Source organism: Cotesia glomerata, linkage group LG2 (genome assembly GCF_020080835.1).
Source record: "Cotesia glomerata isolate CgM1 linkage group LG2, MPM_Cglom_v2.3, whole genome shotgun sequence".
Taxonomy (NCBI): domain Eukaryota; kingdom Metazoa; phylum Arthropoda; class Insecta; order Hymenoptera; family Braconidae; genus Cotesia; species Cotesia glomerata.
In genome coordinates, this window is record NC_058159.1 from 12,710,872 (window position 1) to 12,728,906 (window position 18,035).

Genomic DNA, 18,035 nt, shown 5'->3' on the forward strand with positions numbered 1-18,035 from the left:
AACGACATCATTGAATTTCCGTTTCCTGAATTTTCAGAGCCTATTCTTGATGAAGGTGAGTATATGATTAGACAATACAAAAATTTAAACACTTCCTAATGTTAATCGGTTTTTAGTGTCTTTCCATTGGTTTTTTAATTTAATTTTAAAATCATGTTTTAATTTAATTTTGTTTTTTATTCTTTTTTAGTCGATGAACAATTGGAATCCTTGATCTCTCACAGTCCTAACCAAAATTCAGATTTTGGAGTTCCTTTTTTACTTGAAATTCCTATCCCTTTAGATATTGACAATGATTCTCCCAGTGTTAGACCAATTCTTCCTTCCAGTGATAACGCTATCCAATCATCTGTTATTATTGAGGTAACAGAACCTGATGCTGTTTCTTCTGTTATCACGGAAAATGTATCTAATCCTAATACTATAACAATGCGTCGAAAATCATTTGACGAAGTCATAAATGAAATAGTTATGTGGCCTAAGTCTAAAAAATAGTCATCAAAGCGCAAACGTGCAGTTGAACATTTGCCTTCAGTAATAACAGCTGATAAGTGGATAGAAATTATGGAAGCTAAAGAAAAAGAAAAAAATGACAAAGAAGAAGAAAAAAAAATTGAAAGAGAAGAGATAATTGAAAAAAATAAAAAGATAAAACAAGAGAAATTAGAGGAAAAAGCTAGAAAAAAATTAGCTAAAGAATTACCTGCGAAAAAATCTGTAAAACCGCAAAAAATGTCTAAAAATTAACTTAAAGTTCTTTACCTGTAACAGTTTTATTATTTTATGTTCAAATACGTTAAAAATAAATTGATATTTTGCTAATTAATTGAGTAAATATTAATAATATTCCATCCACCAAAAACTTTTATTTATTATGACCACAAGTGGTGCAACCGATGACCAAAAGTAGTACTTCTATGGCCACTACTGGTGAAACAACAGGTATGATTAATTATTTCTATTTTTTTAAACTAAAGTAAGTTTATAAGGTATTTGCTTTTAATTATTCGATAACTAATTTATTAAAGATATCATTAATCTATATTACGTTATTATATACTTTACTTAAGTTAATTAAATTCTAAATAAAAAATATGGAATCGCTTAAAGTGGCCACAAACGGTACATCTACCCTAAATGTATAAATGCACGTCACAAAATTTTGGTTATCCTCCTACTTAAATGAACTAATATTTAAAATGTATCTGCATTGCAACGCAATTAAGTAAATAAATTAATTTTTATTTAAAGCGAAATCTAAATCAAGTTTAAACTACTCCAAAAACTTCATAATAAATATACTATCTTAGATAGATTTACGTAAATTTAAAAAGACAGAAATTCGCGTGAAAGCCTTCATAATTAGACTGAATGAAATTAGAAAAATCCATTTTATGAAAAAGAAAAATTGGGTACAGAATTATTCTTTCTTTTCTTAATAATATTTATCTTACTTCCTATTGCTGAAACATCTTCTTCTTCATCAATTCTGATGTCCATGTTGTTCAGGTTTTCTTGTGCCTGTATATATGTTGATTTCAGGAAGAAACTAGCACAAGCTAGAAAATTTGGTATGTCCAAAACATCTTGTTCGTACAATAACCAAGCAGTGTGAAGATCTCGATCTCGTATTAAAGTTTGACAACGAGGATCACGAATAACTGGTTGCCCACGCAACAATGATTGCAATTCGAGATATGTTACGGCTTGTAAATCTCGCAGCTTTTCTGCAGAAAATGTCTTCCAAGAAATGGAAATGATTTTTGAATAATTTAATTACGTAACTATAATTGTAATCAACATAATTTTTATAAATAAATTTAAAAAAGTATTTTTCTTTTTTTTTTTAAATAATATCTATAACAATAGATTTACTTAAAAATTAAAATATTTATTTTTAATTTATAATAATTTGCACTTTCCCTGATAGCCACCTCATACTATAAGTTCTTGTAGTTAAGTCAAGGATGTCAAGGATGTCAAAAAAACAACGTCAATAAAATGTATGGAGCGAAAGAAGTTTTGAGATGTGCCTTTTGCCGTGCTGAAGTCCTTTGGCTAGACTTAATTATTTAATATTTTAATATTAATATTAATTCTATAATTTTAATTCTATAATATTTTAACTAACAACTGGAAATTTAAGTTTTTATAATTTTTTGCATGTATTCGTTTTAAAAAAGTAATATTATTTGTAATTAATAAATTACTAAAACTTCAATAAGTATGTACTTTGTTATTATTATTATTATAAATTTAATTATAACATAAATTTAATTTCATTATTAATATAATTATATTAACATTATCTAAGATATGCTTTAATAAAAAAAAATTAAATCTTATAATTAAGAAAAACTATATAAAAAATATGCATTATAATTTTTTTATAAATAAATTGAATAATTATTTTTTTTTTAAATAATATCTATAACAATAGATTTACTTAAAAATTAAAATATTTATTTTTAATTTATAATAATTTGCACTTCTTGAGATTTTATTTTTTGTTACCATGTCAAATCTACTATATCAACTGGAACTTTTTTTTCAGTCGATAATGTCAATTGATTTTTTTTTTTGAAAACGTTACGTTGATGAAACCTCACGCTTAGAATCTTTCGCGATATTGAAACATTACATTTAATAATATTTACGTTTTTATTAGTTTTACATTGCAGAAATATAACGTTCTTAACAGTGAATATTCTCTATACATCACGTTTTCCCGAATCAACTATTCGATATATCACACGTTTAAAAAAAATATTTTATATCAAACATAACGTTCAACAAACATTCCGTTTATGATTTCAGTCGTTACAGAGATAGCAGTTTCATAGAAATTCAACGTTTTCGAAGGTATTAATTCAGACTAAGTTGAGGCATCCAGTTTACAAAGATTTATTTCTTGAAAATGTCCGAAGTTAAAAATTGATGGACATTTTGATTTATTTTTTAATATTCTGAGACAAAGAGAAAAAAAATGACCATCAAGTTAGCCGACATTTAAAAATTTTTTGAATTTTTTTTATTGAAAAAATCATTACAAAAAAAATTTCTTTTTAAGTTCATTTGTAAAAAATTTGAAAAACTGTAAGTGCAATTAAAAAAAAATTTTTTTAGGTCTAATTTAATAAATTAAACAGTCAAAAAATAAAAAATGTCGGTTAACTTTGTTGTTATAATAAAAAAAAAAGCACATTTAAGTTTTTTCAAAATCATCGAATTGAAAGAATTCAAAAAGTTAAAAAAAAAAAAAATTTTTTAAATCAAATTTACTAACACAGAAGCGTCAGCGCCACACTCCTGCTCAAATATTCCTTCTAATAAGACACGGTATGAAATTTTACAAATTGCAGATACTATAATAATTTTACACTGACTTATTTTTATGTAGAGATGTGGAAGCATGGATTTATTTTAACATTGAAATATTTTTTCATAGATTTTTTTGCGGATAGAATTAATTCCCATAGAGTTATTCTTGCATGGATATATTTTTAAAGAGACAACTTTTGCATATATATTCCCTAGAAATATATTATGTAATGCCTCTAGATGCATCCAGAAGGTGATGCTACCAGCCAGTGCAAATTTAAATGTAATTTAGATTATATTAAATTATTTTATTAATTCATAATTTAAATAGTGAACACTATCCAAATTAGAAAGTTTAGGTTCTGTATCGTAGAATATTTATTATATAGAGTATATTTTGTTTCAAATAAATATAAGCTATTCCCTGATTAAACAACTGAATTCGACCGAATTAAAAATTTTAATTCTGTTATATTCTGTTAAATTCGGTAAAACCGAATTCAAAAGAATTAAAAATTTTAATTCTGTTCAATTCTGCAATACAGAATTCAACTAAATTAATAATATCAATTCTGTTATATTTTGTTAAATTCGGTAAAAAAGAATTCGAAAGAATTAAAAAATTTAATTCTGCTCAATTCTGTTGAATTTTGCAGAACAGAATTCAACTGAATTAAAAATATCAATTCTGTTATATTCTTGTTAAATTCATCAAAATAGTATTTAAAAGAATTAAAAATTTTAATTCTGCTCGATTCTGTTGAATTCTGCAAAACAAAATCCAACTGAATTGAAAATCGCAATTCTGTTATATTTTGTTAAATTCGGTAAGACAGAATTCAAAACAATTAAAAATTTTAATTCTGTTCAATTCTACGGAATTTGGCAGAGCGAAAATTAAAAAAAAATTGAAATTTTCAATTCTGTTCAAGTATGGAAAATAAATCTGAAAATTGTAACATAATGTAAATTAAATACTACTGAGTTCTTTGAAATTTAATTTTTTATATTTTGAATCGTCTTAAATCTTTTACTATCGCAATTTCACTGTTATTAAATCCTAAAACTATGATTAAAATAATATCTATGAAAGGATTTTTCATCCAAATGAGAAATATTGTTATCAATTTTTGATTTTTCCTTACCAAAGTCTTGTTTTTAATGAATAAATTCTAGTGATAATAAATATCTTGCTGTCGAGCAAAAAAAATAGGATACACCCCTCGAGAAGTAAATAAGAAAGCCTCAGATTACATGTTTGTTAACCTCGGCTTCGCCTCGGCCAACAATTTTAAATGTGATCTAAGACATTTCTTACTTTACTTCTCTAAGTGTGTAATATACTATTATGGCCGGGAAGGGAGTTCAAAATATTCTAGAGCCAAGTAGAAAAATTTCTCGGATATGAAAATTTTGAATTGAGAAAAAAAATTCTTTCGTTAATGAATATTTATTCTTCGTACGAAATTATAATTACTTACTGTAGAAAATTTTATTTTATAATCTAAGTAAACAGTTTTATTCATTTCAGAGTACTATTTACTTAACAGGCGAGACCATCTTTTTCTCGGTTTGCTCTCACGGAGTTCAACGGAACTATCTCTGTTGCACTCCCAACAGCAGAGCAATTGCAGTTTCGATTGGTTTCACGAAACGAATAAAATTTTTGAAAAAAACACTTTGTGGTGAAATAGTTTATTAAATTATCTATTATCTCTATAAACGTTTTTTCAAAATTTCCATTCGCTTCGCTAAGCCGATTGAAACTGCAATCACTGGTCTCGGCTGTTAAGGAAGTTCAAGCGAATCTAACATAAAAAATAATTTCCAACTTTGAGCTTTGAAATTAAGTATACGTATGAATAAATACGTCATTTATCTAATCCCAAAAGTTTAAAATGATTCACCGCTTAGTTACTTAGATATTAAATTTTAAAAATCACATATTTTATCTCCTTATACACGAGCTCTTATGGCGGACAAACTTTTGTCGAGACTTTAATTATTTTTTTCAATATTAACCTCCCAATTTTAACGGATAAAAAACTATACACAAGAAACTTGGATTATTGCAAAATATAAAAACAATTTAATAATAATACATTACCGATATAATTTTTGAAATATTTACGTCAAATTTTATGTTTGTAACTCGTTTACCGTCAGCTATTTGTTCGAATAAAGATTTGACAACATCGCGTCAACAGCTGAAAAAAAAGAAAAGGATAGAAGTATAGTTACAGAGATGTTTAACTCACACACTCATCCACGTCTCTGTTATGAGTATAATCAAGCGCGCTATTGCCAAATTTGTTTATTTATTCCAGCAAGTAATAAATACGAAAGTCATTTTATTACTTTACTTTATTAAATAAATAAAAATCATCAATTATTAAATTGTTTAAATTATTTTAAATTAAAATAAAGAATTTTGACGAATATTGGGAAGACTAAAATTAAAAAAAAATTTTAACATTATTTTGACTCATTAGTTACGCTCGAACTTCCTTAATTAATACAAAAATATTCAGATTTCAACAAAATTTTTAATTTGTTTTAATTCAGTTAAATTCCGAGTCAGAGCCAAAAATCCGAGGATTATTTCCGAATTAAATAGAATTCAACGAAATTGAACATTTAAAATTTATTTTAATTCAGTCACAGTCGGAGTCGGAGTCAGAAATTCGCGGATCATTTCCGAATTCGAAAGAATTGAACCAAATTGAAAATTTTGAATTTGTTTTAATTTAGTCTAACTCGGAGTCAAAACCAGAAATTCCAGAATTATTGCAGAATTCAACAGAATAGAACTGACTTAAAGATTTTGAATTTGTTTTAATTCAGTCTAATTCGGAGTCAGAGCGAGAAATTCGAGGATTATCTCCTAATTTAACAGAATTGAACCGAATTGAAAATTTTGAATTTGTTTGAATTCGGTCTAATTCAGAGTCAGAGTCAGAAATTCAAGGATTATTTACAAATTTAACTGAATTGAAAATTTTGAATTTGTTTTAATTCGGTTTAATTCGGAGTCAGAGCGAGAAATTCGAGGATTATTTCCGAATTTGACAGAATTGAACCGAATTAATAATTTTGAATTTTTTTTAATTCGATCTAATTCGGAGTCAGAGCGAGAAATTCGAGGATTATTTCCGAATTCAACAGAATTGAACCGAATTAATAATTTTGAATTTGTTTTAATTCGGCTAAATTCTGGCTCACCTGCCGAATTAAACAGAATTCATTTTAAAGTTAGGTACCGAATTAACAGAATTTAACTGAATTCAAAAGAATTAAAAATTTAATTCTGTTTAATTCGATCGAATTCAGTTGTTTAATCAGGGTTATCGAGTACAAAGGGACATTGTAGCTGAGTTCTGAAAAACCTTAGGTACTTGAGATTCTGAGGAAAAGCCATAAAAGACACGTGTGAGAAAAATTCTATGATTCCTTGTTTCAACGGCTAAATAATAACGTAACAAATATGTAAAAAAAAAATAAGATCGTTAAATAACATATTTTCTTAAACTTGCTTTAATATAATATTGCAACGAAATATATAAAAATTAAATTAAAAATTTATATCCTGTATCCAACTTATAAATAATTATTAATTAATGATAAAAGAATAAGATTGTATAAAATGATATTATTAAATGATATTTATCTCTTAATTACATTAACAATTAAACTATTTCATAGTTTTAATAGATTATAGATTGATAGAAATAGTAATAAGCTTAGTCTAATTTGCAAAATACGAATATTAATGCACTGCAATATATATAATTTATAAATAAATATATGTGAATATAATAGAAAATATTATATATTAGTGTGTGAAAATCATTTATATGTAGTAGAAATATGTGTACTTATATATGCACAAGAGCGGATATATGTATGGGAGGTATGGTGGGAGAAGAACGGAGTTTGAAGCTCTTCGGAAATTTCGAAAAAACTATGTAACGACACTTCTCATCGAGAGCTTAGATTTCTAAGATCACGTCATTGTAAACCTCAATTTTATATTTTGAAGCTTTTTAATATTTTGTCAACTTGAATAATAAATTGAAACCAACTAAATAATTTTGATCAAAATTAAATAACGTCTAAATAGAATTCTTTTATTTAAAATGATTCCTTTCCCGCGCTGAAACCGAGTATTTTAATACTCCCGGGCGAAAGAACTACAGTAAGTAAAGTTTTCAATAAATAAAAATAACATCCACTAGATGGAAGCATAACACTGCAATTTGTAAAATTTCATACCGTATTGTTATGTCCTGTGAGGTTACTAGATTCGCCGATGATGACACCTCGTGGACAAGTGGGTTGTTTATTGTCACGCGGGATTTTATTTTATAATTTAATTTGAAATATACTTAAAAATGACTGATTGAGATTGTGTGGCAAGGTATGATTTTAAATGATAAGAGTTCAATTGAACTTAATGTTGATGTTTATTTAGAAATCGGAGAGATGGAGTGAATAGTTACAGCTCTCAGGGAGAAGTGAAGTCACAAAGTCTCAACTCTGACTGCTCAGCTTCACGTTCCCCCACTATGGTTACACGTATACACCTATACTATTGCTAGAACCACCCTTATACATAGTGCGTAATATACTATCTTACATGTACTTATATAAACTTATTTATATATAACACTTATTATTTGCGGCTGCGGCCGGCTTACGTATCCATGTACCTGTATTTACCTGGCTTTAAATTCAGCACAGCAACCTAGGGAAACCGCAGAAAACCTGGTCGAGGTACAGACAGTAATAATAATATAATATCAGATCGTTGTTAACAATGATTATCCTTATCTATTATTTATTATTATTTAATTAACATATATTCATTAGAATCAATTAACGTGTTATAATTTTAAAAGGCTTTTAAGGTATTATCTGCTCAATAAATTATATCAGATGCGGAATTTACTTTAATATTTGCTAATCATTTCTAAATTCAATTTAATACCATTTACTATTCAATTATTCCAATATGTAATTAATTTGTCTAAAACCATTGTGACATTAAATCCATACATACATACACATGTTGTAGCGTCTAAATACTCATTTATTTATGTTATTTAGTTACTTAAAATAAAGTGGATAAATAAATTATTATTTATTTATTTTGTTATTAAATTCAGTTGTAGTGCCTTGTTTTTTAGAGAACAAGAGACCGTTGAGATTCCACACGTGTCTTTTATGGCTTTTCTTTTAAGGACTTGAAGTTGTCATGTGGCAAGGACACGTTCTGTGTTTACTCAAAGATTTTATGGTTTTTCAGAACCTAATACAATATTCCTTTGTATTATTTTCTCAACATTAAAGTTTCTCTTTCGAAGACACGTGTGCACACAACGACCAAACTCAGCAATTAAATCAAATATTAAATCAACTAGGAATTCTGAATCTATTTAAAATATAAATATAAATTTAAGTTATAAATGTAACTAATTAACATATTCAAATTCTGGTTTATCTGACAAGTAGTGTCACCTGCCAGATGCAATCCAAAGCATTATAGTTATTGCGACATAACAGTATTATTAGGAGGAATATTTGAGTAGGAGTATGGCGCTGACGCTTCCGTGTTAGTAAATTTGATGTAAAAAAAATTTTTTTTTTTTTTCAATTTTTTGAATTCTTTCAATTTGATGATTTTGAAAAAACTTAAATGTGTTTTTTTTTTTTTTTTTTTTTTTTTTTTTTTTTTATAACAACAAAGTTAACCGACATTTTTTATTTTTTGACTTTGTTTAATTTATTAAATTAGACGTAAAAAATTTTTTTTTAATTGCACTTACAGTTTTTCAAATTTTTTACAAATGAATTTAAAAAGAAATTTTTTTTGTAATGAATTTTTCAATAAAAAAAATTCAAAAAATTTTTAAATGTCGGCTAACTTTATGGTCATTTTTTTTCTCTTTGTCTCAGAATATTAAAAAATAAATCAAGGCGAGGGGTTGGGGGGGGGGCGGAGCTCTCCCAGTCTCTAAAAACAAATAAATAGTAAAAAAAAAAGAAACATATATATATCAGATAATAAATGCAAAGTAATTAATATTAATTAACAAAAAATAAATTTACGCACTGAAACACCAACACATAAAATTAAATGACATTAGATTTAGCTGTCACTACAATTTTTTAATTTTTTTTAACAAACAAATTTGTTCCAAAAAATTATTCATAAAAATTGTATTTTTTATTTTATAAAATTCCTACATGTCAATTTTAAAAAGAATTTTTGAAGTTATACTTCGTTTGGCGCGTTAGGCAAAAATGATGAGGGTAAATTTTTACGATGCGCGCGCACACCGTCACGAAAAACTGACACCCTGAAGTTAGCTACTCAACATTTTATTTTTTTAAAAAACGTTACCAACAAAATAAAAATAAGTGCATCTACGTATGTTTGCGTAAGAACTGGCTACTGTATTTACGAAATTTCATATAAATATATATTTTTAACTTCCCGCTAAGAAAATTGAAAATTTTTATTAATGGGAAGTTATTGATTTCAGTCCAATTTTTAAAAGTCGAGTTTTCAACGGATGTCCACGTTTTAAGGTCCCAGAAAGCCATTCTGATTATTCCCACCGAGGTGTCCAGCCGTGTGTGTGTGTCAATAAATTTTTGTTGTACGGTTTCTCAAAAACGCATTAACCGATTGAGTTCTACGACACGTCATTCGAAAGGGTCTATCAAAACGTAGACTTGATTAGATTTAAGAGTTAATTCATCACGCCATTCCGAAGAAATTAAAAAAAAAGTTTGAATTTTTATGTTTTTTAAAAATAACTTTAAAGCGTACGAAAAAATCATAATGAAACCATGTATACATTTTTTTGCTTAAAAACTGCGTCCAATGCTTTTTTTAAAATGAAAATCGAACTACGCATTTAAAAGTTATAGTTTAGAAATTCACAAAATTTTTTTTTTCGGTATTTTTTTAAGATATTTTCCAGTTTCTTCTACCGATCAATAAAAACTTGTACATTTTATTTTTATGCTTTAAAAACTGCACCGAATGCTTATTCAAAAAACAAAATCGAACGACGCATTCAAAAGTTACAGTTGTTTAATAAATACATTTGGAGCTCGAGGTGATCAAAATGTGAAAAACTGCGCTTTGAGCTTGAAAAGCTCAAATATTAATCAAAAAACACATTTTAAGGTGCTTGAAATGCAAACTTAGCAGGAAGTTCTAGGGTTGGCCTGCACGGTCAACCGATTTCCAGATTTTTTTGATTATGTAGAAATAATTTTTTTATGATATTTAAATAAACTTTATTTAACTAGACAATGCGTTATAATAAAACTTTCAATGTATTAAATACCTTTTTTTCTATTATTGGTGTTGTTTTTTCTACAAATGTAGGATAACGCGATAGATAAAATATTCAGAAAGATTTTTATCTTGTTACGTCAAAGAAGTATCCTCTAAATTGAAATACATGAAAGTCTTGAAGTTAGTCTAAGGTCGAAACTCGCAAAAAACGGGCCACGATTCATTATTGGTTGAAATTTAGGCGCGCGCGTAGCGCACTATTCGAATTTCTAGTAACTTCTAACGTGCGTACATAAGTACACACACACTTTTTTTTATGTCATAATTTATTTTTTGCAAAAATTATTAAAATTATCATATTTCTGCTAAATCAATTTTCATTATAATTAAACAGCTCAATATTAATAAATTATTTTTACTTTTGTTAAAAATATGAACTTTGTAATGTCAACCTCACTTTTTTAATATTGACAGTTAGATTGTGTTTTTTCTTTGTTATTTATTTTTTTGCTCGACGGGCAGAAAGCGTCAACTTTCGGCCCGCTGCGCTAAATGAAAGTTCCGCTTCCTGCCTTCGTCGAGCAAAAAAATAGTATACACTCCGTGGAGTGTGGAAGTAAAATCCCGTGGGAAGTAAATAAGAAAGCCTCAGATCACATGTTTGTTGACCTCGGCTTCGCCTCGGCCAACAATTACATGTGATCTGAGTGAAGTGAACTTGTCGCACTCAAATAACAGTTTTTTTTTATGAAAAAACTCACGCGTAATTTTAAAATGGGCAAACGGCTCTTTTTCAACTGCAACAGCGAGCGTCAAGATACTACTTTTCCTGCATGAGTAATACAAAATATTTTAACGCACACACATACAGGCAGACATGGTGACAACATCGCGGGGGTAGTCAAGGAAGCTTCCTATGACCTTAAAACGTCGAGATCTGATGAAAACTCGATTTTTGCAAAACGGGGTGAAAATAATAACTTCCCGATTTTTGAAAATCTTCGATTTTCTTAGTGGGAAGTTAAAAAATTGTAAATAACTCAATTGTTCGATTTCTTTTGGTCTAAAAACTATGCATACATCAAAATAGTTATCCGAATTTCACGAGTCAAGCACAATAAATATTTTTGATTGAAATTTATTTATTTAACTAATTTACAGTAACCCTTACAACACTTTACAGTTTATATTTTATTTTATTGAAAGAAAGATTTATTCGTACTTGCCGTTTGTTAATTAATTTATTTCTTATTTTAGATGCAAATCCCATAGATTTGTTATTAACTCGTTAAAATTACTTTTTTGTTTACATAAAGTGAGGTTTTATCTATATAAAATAAATATGCTAAATACAAAGTGAAATCAAGTGAACTTAATTCATATTTTAAATCACCGCTTAGTTTACTCATGATCTCACTTTGAATTTCTGTTCTATAAAAATTGCGAAAAAGTTTTTGCCATTTTTGGCCATCAGATTGTCATATTCAATCTTTCCTTTATCTATTGAAAGTGTATGTATCGAAAGTAGACGTAAGGTAGAGCCACTTTCTAAATAGTCGAATGATGCAAGTTTACTCGGGTTTCGTGGAGATGGTATTAAGTTGAGAAATTCCAAGCGAAGTAGTCAATCTGCATTGATCTTCAGTGAAGTTGCCTCCCCTAAAAACAGTCGTATTTACATACTCATTATTCAAAAGAAAAGTTGATGCTCTTCTGGAAATAACGTTTATCTAATTGACAACATATTATTTAATTTGATATCGTTTTATAATTATGCCACAGGGAAGAAAGAAAGTTCCATTTAGTGGGAAAGCAAAAAAACAACAAATGAAACTTAAAAAAAAAAGTCGTAATGAAGTATCTGGTTTGTAAAAAGTACTTCGATTTTAGCTATTTAAATTTTAATTATTTATATTAATAATTTTTGTCTTTTCTAATACATCAAGATGACAGTGATCCAGAACATTCGACAGTATTAAAGATTAATAAGCAGCCTACAAATAGCAATGATAGAAATAGATTTAATCTCCAATTTTTTAAAGAATCCACGGAAGAATTAAAACAGCGCAAAATTAAGGCTTGTAAGACTATTGAATTTTTACCATTAAGCGACCAAGAAATCTCAGATGATTATTTTCCACCTCATTTGGATATGCCTAAACGGCCAGAATGGGATTACAATATGAGTAAAGAACAATTAGATATGAGAGAGCATGAATATTTTATGGTATAAATATTTTTAAATTTATAATTAATATCAAAAAGTTGGTGCTCAACACAAAGTAAAACATAAAAAAAACCATTCAGAACACCAACTTGAGAATCCTATTCATTAAGATTTATTTTTATGCTATATTCATGATATTTATGTCCGTTTTTTTTATTTTTAGCAATATATAGAGCAGATAAAAACATTGGGTAAAATTAGTTATTTTGAGCTTAACTTAGAAACGTGGCGGCAATTATGGAGGGTTTTAGAAATGTCTGATATATTATTAATACTTGTTGATGTTCGCTATTCTGTGTTAATGTTTCCACCATATCTTTATAATTACATAACAAATGATTTAAAAAAAGAAGTAATTTTAGTAATTAACAAAGTAGACTTAGCCCCGCCTGCGTTGGTCTTAGCTTGGCGTGAATATTTCTCTGAACATTATCCCCAACTACGAATAGTTCATTTTACATCTTATCCAGTTGAAAATTTACAAGAAACTCTTAATAGACAAACTACTTTGAATCAACACAAACGTAAAGGAAAATTTAGAATGGTTTCAGCAGGAGCTCAAGCATTATTAAAAGAGTGCCAAGAAATAGTACTTGATAATGTTGATTTGAGTTCTTGGCAAGAAAAAATAAACAAAGAAATTAATTTAGATGATGATTGTGATACTAATCGAAAAGATAATATAATAATAGAAAAAAATGATACGAGTTTTGTCAAACATGATAAATATGCCAATCGGACACTGACAATTGGATGTATTGGTCACCCTAACGTTGGAAAATCCGCATTTATGAATGCTGTTATCGGTAAATTTTAATTTTTTATTTATAGCTACAAAAATGCTATTTATTTTTACGTTTTTTTCTACAATAGGTAATAAAGTTGTAAGTATATCACGGACCCCGGGTCATACCAAACACTTTCAAACTATATTTCTCACTGAGAATGTGCGATTTTGTGATTGTCCGGGACTTGTATTCCCATCAACTGTGCCTAAACAACTTCAAATTTTGATGGGTTCTTTTCCCATTTCTCAAGTTCGAGAACCTTACACTGTCGTCAAGTATCTTGCTCAGCGAATAGATCTTCCTAAAATCCTTAAAATTCAACATCAACAAAATGATGATACTTGGTCAGCTATGGATATATGTGATAGTTGGGCAGCTAAACGACATTTTATGACTGCTAGAACTGGAAAATTTGATACATATCGAGCAGCTAATTCTCTTCTGCGAATGGCTTTGGAAGGAAAAATTTGTATTTTTGTGTATCCTCCGGGATGGACACTTGATAGAGGTAATATAATATAAATATACTATAATTCTTATAGTTTACAAGAAAACTTAAAGACTTGAAAATTAGTTTATAATTTAATTTTTATTCAGGATGAATTTAAGATAATAAACCAATATACTTAAATTAAAGGGTAAAATAATAGATTTACCCTTTTTCAAAAACGTTAATGTCGAAATTCCTAAAACTATAAGACCTATTAGCTATACCTATAGGTGTACGTATACATGCTACTTTAAAAATAAATGTATTGTTTATACGTAAAACTCGAAAAAATGCCTAACTTGTTTATTGTGGCGCTATTAATATGCATAAATATTAGGGTGTTTAAAAAAAAATCGATTATTTATTTTTTTTTTTTTTTTCAAAGAACATTGAAAAATCGTCAGAGTATCCCTAGACAAGGACCCTCTTAAAAGATGAGCTCATTATATTAATATTTAACAAAGAACCGTTTTGTTGCGTTTAAAAGTGAATAGATTCATAATTTTGAAAAACTCCACATTTAAGACTCGATATCTCCGAAATGGCTCAACTTACGCAAATCTTCATTCAGACCTTTTTTTTCCTACAAAAATATGTCTTGGTCATCCTTAAACAGCAAATGGTTGTCGAGTCAAAAAATTCGAATTTAAAAAAAATTTTTTCCTATGCTATTCGAATGGGAAATCGAAATTTGTGAATTGCCACCTCTAAATATTAGTATTAAGAGTTCATCTTTTAACAGGGTCCTTTTCTAGGGATACGCTGAAGATTATTCAATGTTTAAAAAAAAAAAAATTAATCGATTTTTTTGAAACACTAATGAATACGTAGATTTTAATTGCTGCCTATCGATAATTAAAGTTGAACAGCATTAGTATCGTTGTGTACTCAGCCAACACAAACTTAAAATTTAGTAGACAGATTCTTTTTTTACTTAAAAATAATTTTTTGTACAACAAAGACAATTTTATTATATTCTCATATCCTATAAAAATGTTCGTGTAACTAAATTATTTGAAATTTTTTAAAGCTGGTAATAATTATTTTTAGACAAAAAACCCAGTATGCTCTCAGTTCCTGTCTCAAGAACTATAAGGGCGTATCAAAAAAATTGTTTTTCGTAAGTTTCATACTAGATCATATTTGCGTCGATTACCGAAAAAAAAATTTTTTATGCCTCTTACGGTATCTGTAACACAATATTAGAGTGAAGCAAAATTTTTCGAAGTTGTAACGTGTTCTCTTTTTTGTTTTTATTAGTGACTTATGAAAAAATTGAAATACAACTAAGTTATCCTAGAATGGTTTTGCTACAAATAAGTAATTCGGAAAATATCTCTCTTGCATGCAATCTTTACCATGTTCAAATAATGAAAAAATTCTATTAAAAATCGAATGTATCGCTTGAAAAAAGTGAATTCTATTATAATTTGACTTGATGGCGTGTGATATTATTCTTATAACAATAAACGAAGTTGAATGTTTTATTTGTTATTGCGCTCACACAAAAAAGTGGTGAAAAATTTTCTTATGATAAGAGTATTAAAAGCGAATTTTTAGTGAGTGCAGCAGTAAAGTGTATCAAAAAACCGACGAATTTTTTTTTTTTTTTCAATGATTTTTTTTTCAAAAATAGATGATGACTTTTTATCTAATAAAAAAAGTTTAAAAATATTCTTTTCCATGTCATTTAAATGGAAAATTTCGATTCGCGACCTCTAAATATTAATATTAAGGTCTTAATTTTTGACAGGGTTTTTATTTTGGCATTCTCTTACGAAATCTCATGATCAATAGAAAAAAAATTAGGAAAACGGTTGACCCTGAAGGCCATCCCTGCAACTTCCCGTTAATTCCATACCTAGGCGCTTAAAATTGCACTTATGACCATTTTGAGCTCTTCGAGCTCAAAAATACAGTTTATGTGTTATTTTGAGCCCTCCGAGCTCAAAGAGATAGCTTTCCTATGCTTTTGAGCTCTTCGAGCTCAAAAATCTTATCGAAGTTCGATAAAACACGGTTTTTAAAATTTTCAAACTGCTATAACTTTTGAATTAATCAACTGATTTGCACGTGGTTAGCGGCAGTCGATGTCGTTTTTTGAGCTCTATAAATAATTCTGAACAAAAAATTGATCCGATTAAAAATTTCGGAGTTATCACAAAAAAACACTTTTTTCGATTTTTTTCAACAACGATATCTCACGAACGCATCAACCGATTCTGACGCTTTTGGTGGTGATCGATGCGGGTTTTCAAGGTTAAGAGCTGATTAGTTTTTGAGGTCGATCGGTTCAGCCAATTCGGAGATATTTAAAAAAAATGAAAAAAAAACATCTTTTTTTTTCATTTTTTTTTGCAATTTCTCGAAATCTACTGGTCCGAATCGGTTCCAACTTACAGGAAATCTAAGTTTGGCGAAGACCTTTCGAATGACACCAACTGCGATCAAATCGGTCAAGCTGTTCAGAAGTTATAAGAGGTTTACATACACACACACATACATACAGACGTACGGACATCATCGTAAAAATAGTCAGGGAAGCTTCTTAGGGCTTCAAAACGTCGAGATCTGTTGAAACCTCGATTTTTGCAAAACGGGGTGAAAACAATAACTTCCCGATTTTTCGAAAATCTTAGATTTTCTTAGCGGGAAGTTAAAAATTCATGCCAAGTTATAGCTCTTAATTTTAATTTTAACCCGACCCCCCCCCCCCTCGATAGCCAAAGTTTTAAATGGAAATAACACGGGAACAGTTCTGTTGATTTTTTGAAAATTTTTTTCATCACGAAATAATGAACAGATCATGTCGACCAAAGAAAATTCTCATAGCAAATTTAACGCTCTACAAAAAAGGTCTCTTATGATTTTTTGCTAACTCTAACGGTTCTGAGTTATTTAAGGTCATGGTTGAAGCTTAAGTCAATTTTACCATTTTTCTATTTCTACCGTCGTTCAATGATTTAAAAATGAAAAAAAGATAGTAATTCATAATTTAGACGATTTTTTTTACCTTCACGCATGCTCTGAAAGAAAAGTATTATTTTATTAAAAAAATCGATTATCAAAATTTTTATAAATTAAAAAAAATACTTTTATTATCATTTTTTTCAACATCGATACTGTTATGAAGTTATTAAAGTTTTTTTTAGCGCATTAGGAAACATTTGACGATGGTCTTTAACCAACTGTAATACATATTGCATTTGTTTTTCATCCTTTGTGTAATGACTACAAAAATCTTGCACTAGTTTAACTCCTCTCTCAGCACAATCATTCACAACTGACAATTTTTCAACGAATCGTAATGCAGTTTTATAGCTTTCATTGTCAGCCCATCCAGAGGGATGAATTCGTAAAAATTCTGTTTCTAACTCAAATCTTTCAAAAAATTTTATCGATTCTGCAGTTAAAACAAAGTCGATGTCGTTATATTATAAATCATTTATATTCTTGCTTTGAAAGCGTTTTACGCTACATTTTTCACTTGTATAATCTAGGTCTTCTTCCGGTAGAGCATCGATTGAAGTCTTTTTTTTCTTCCGTATGCAGCTTAGCTACACTTTTTACTTTTGTTTCTAATGAAACATCTTTATCAAAAATCGCCATGGTCGCTAACTCTGGGGACAAATACCATAGATGCTTCATAAATCTATTTATCGATACTGTAGCAAGATTACTGCTGATAGCCTTAAAGTTGTTTAGCTCGTATACAAATTGTAGGTCATGGTACGGAGCTTTTACACTACTAGATGATAGAAACCAAGCTTTAACATAAATTGTTGTCACAAAAACACATATTTGACGAAGCTTATTGTCTTCAACTTTTTTCAACGATAACTGTTCACGAAACAGGTACATTTTCAATACGTAAATAGCTTTTGCCATCCATCGTGC

General features: G+C 28.4%; 1 protein-coding gene and 1 long non-coding RNA gene across 3 annotated transcripts in view; both read left to right on the plus strand.

The window, feature by feature from the left end:
- The first annotated feature begins 8,006 nt into the window (after positions 1-8,006).
- Positions 8,007-8,264, plus strand: LOC123259131. The gene is made up of 2 exons (XR_006508180.1): positions 8,007-8,094; positions 8,220-8,264. It is a non-coding gene; the product is annotated as an uncharacterized LOC123259131 (long non-coding RNA).
- Positions 8,265-12,176: 3,912 nt separating this feature from the next.
- Positions 12,177-18,035, plus strand: part of LOC123259932 (guanine nucleotide-binding protein-like 1) — a 189,907-nt gene continuing 184,048 nt past the window's right edge. Inside the window, exons 1-4 of one of the 2 annotated variants that reach the window (XM_044720757.1) lie at positions 12,177-12,497; positions 12,580-12,860; positions 13,024-13,666; positions 13,734-14,156. In XM_044720757.1, coding sequence (XP_044576692.1) covers positions 12,407-12,497; positions 12,580-12,860; positions 13,024-13,666; positions 13,734-14,156 — 1,438 coding nt within the window. In that variant the 5' untranslated portion in view covers positions 12,177-12,406. Of the gene's footprint in view, positions 12,509-12,579; positions 12,861-13,023; positions 13,667-13,733; positions 14,157-18,035 lie in introns of both variants that reach the window. The other variant, XM_044720758.1, reaches the window with a different exon arrangement.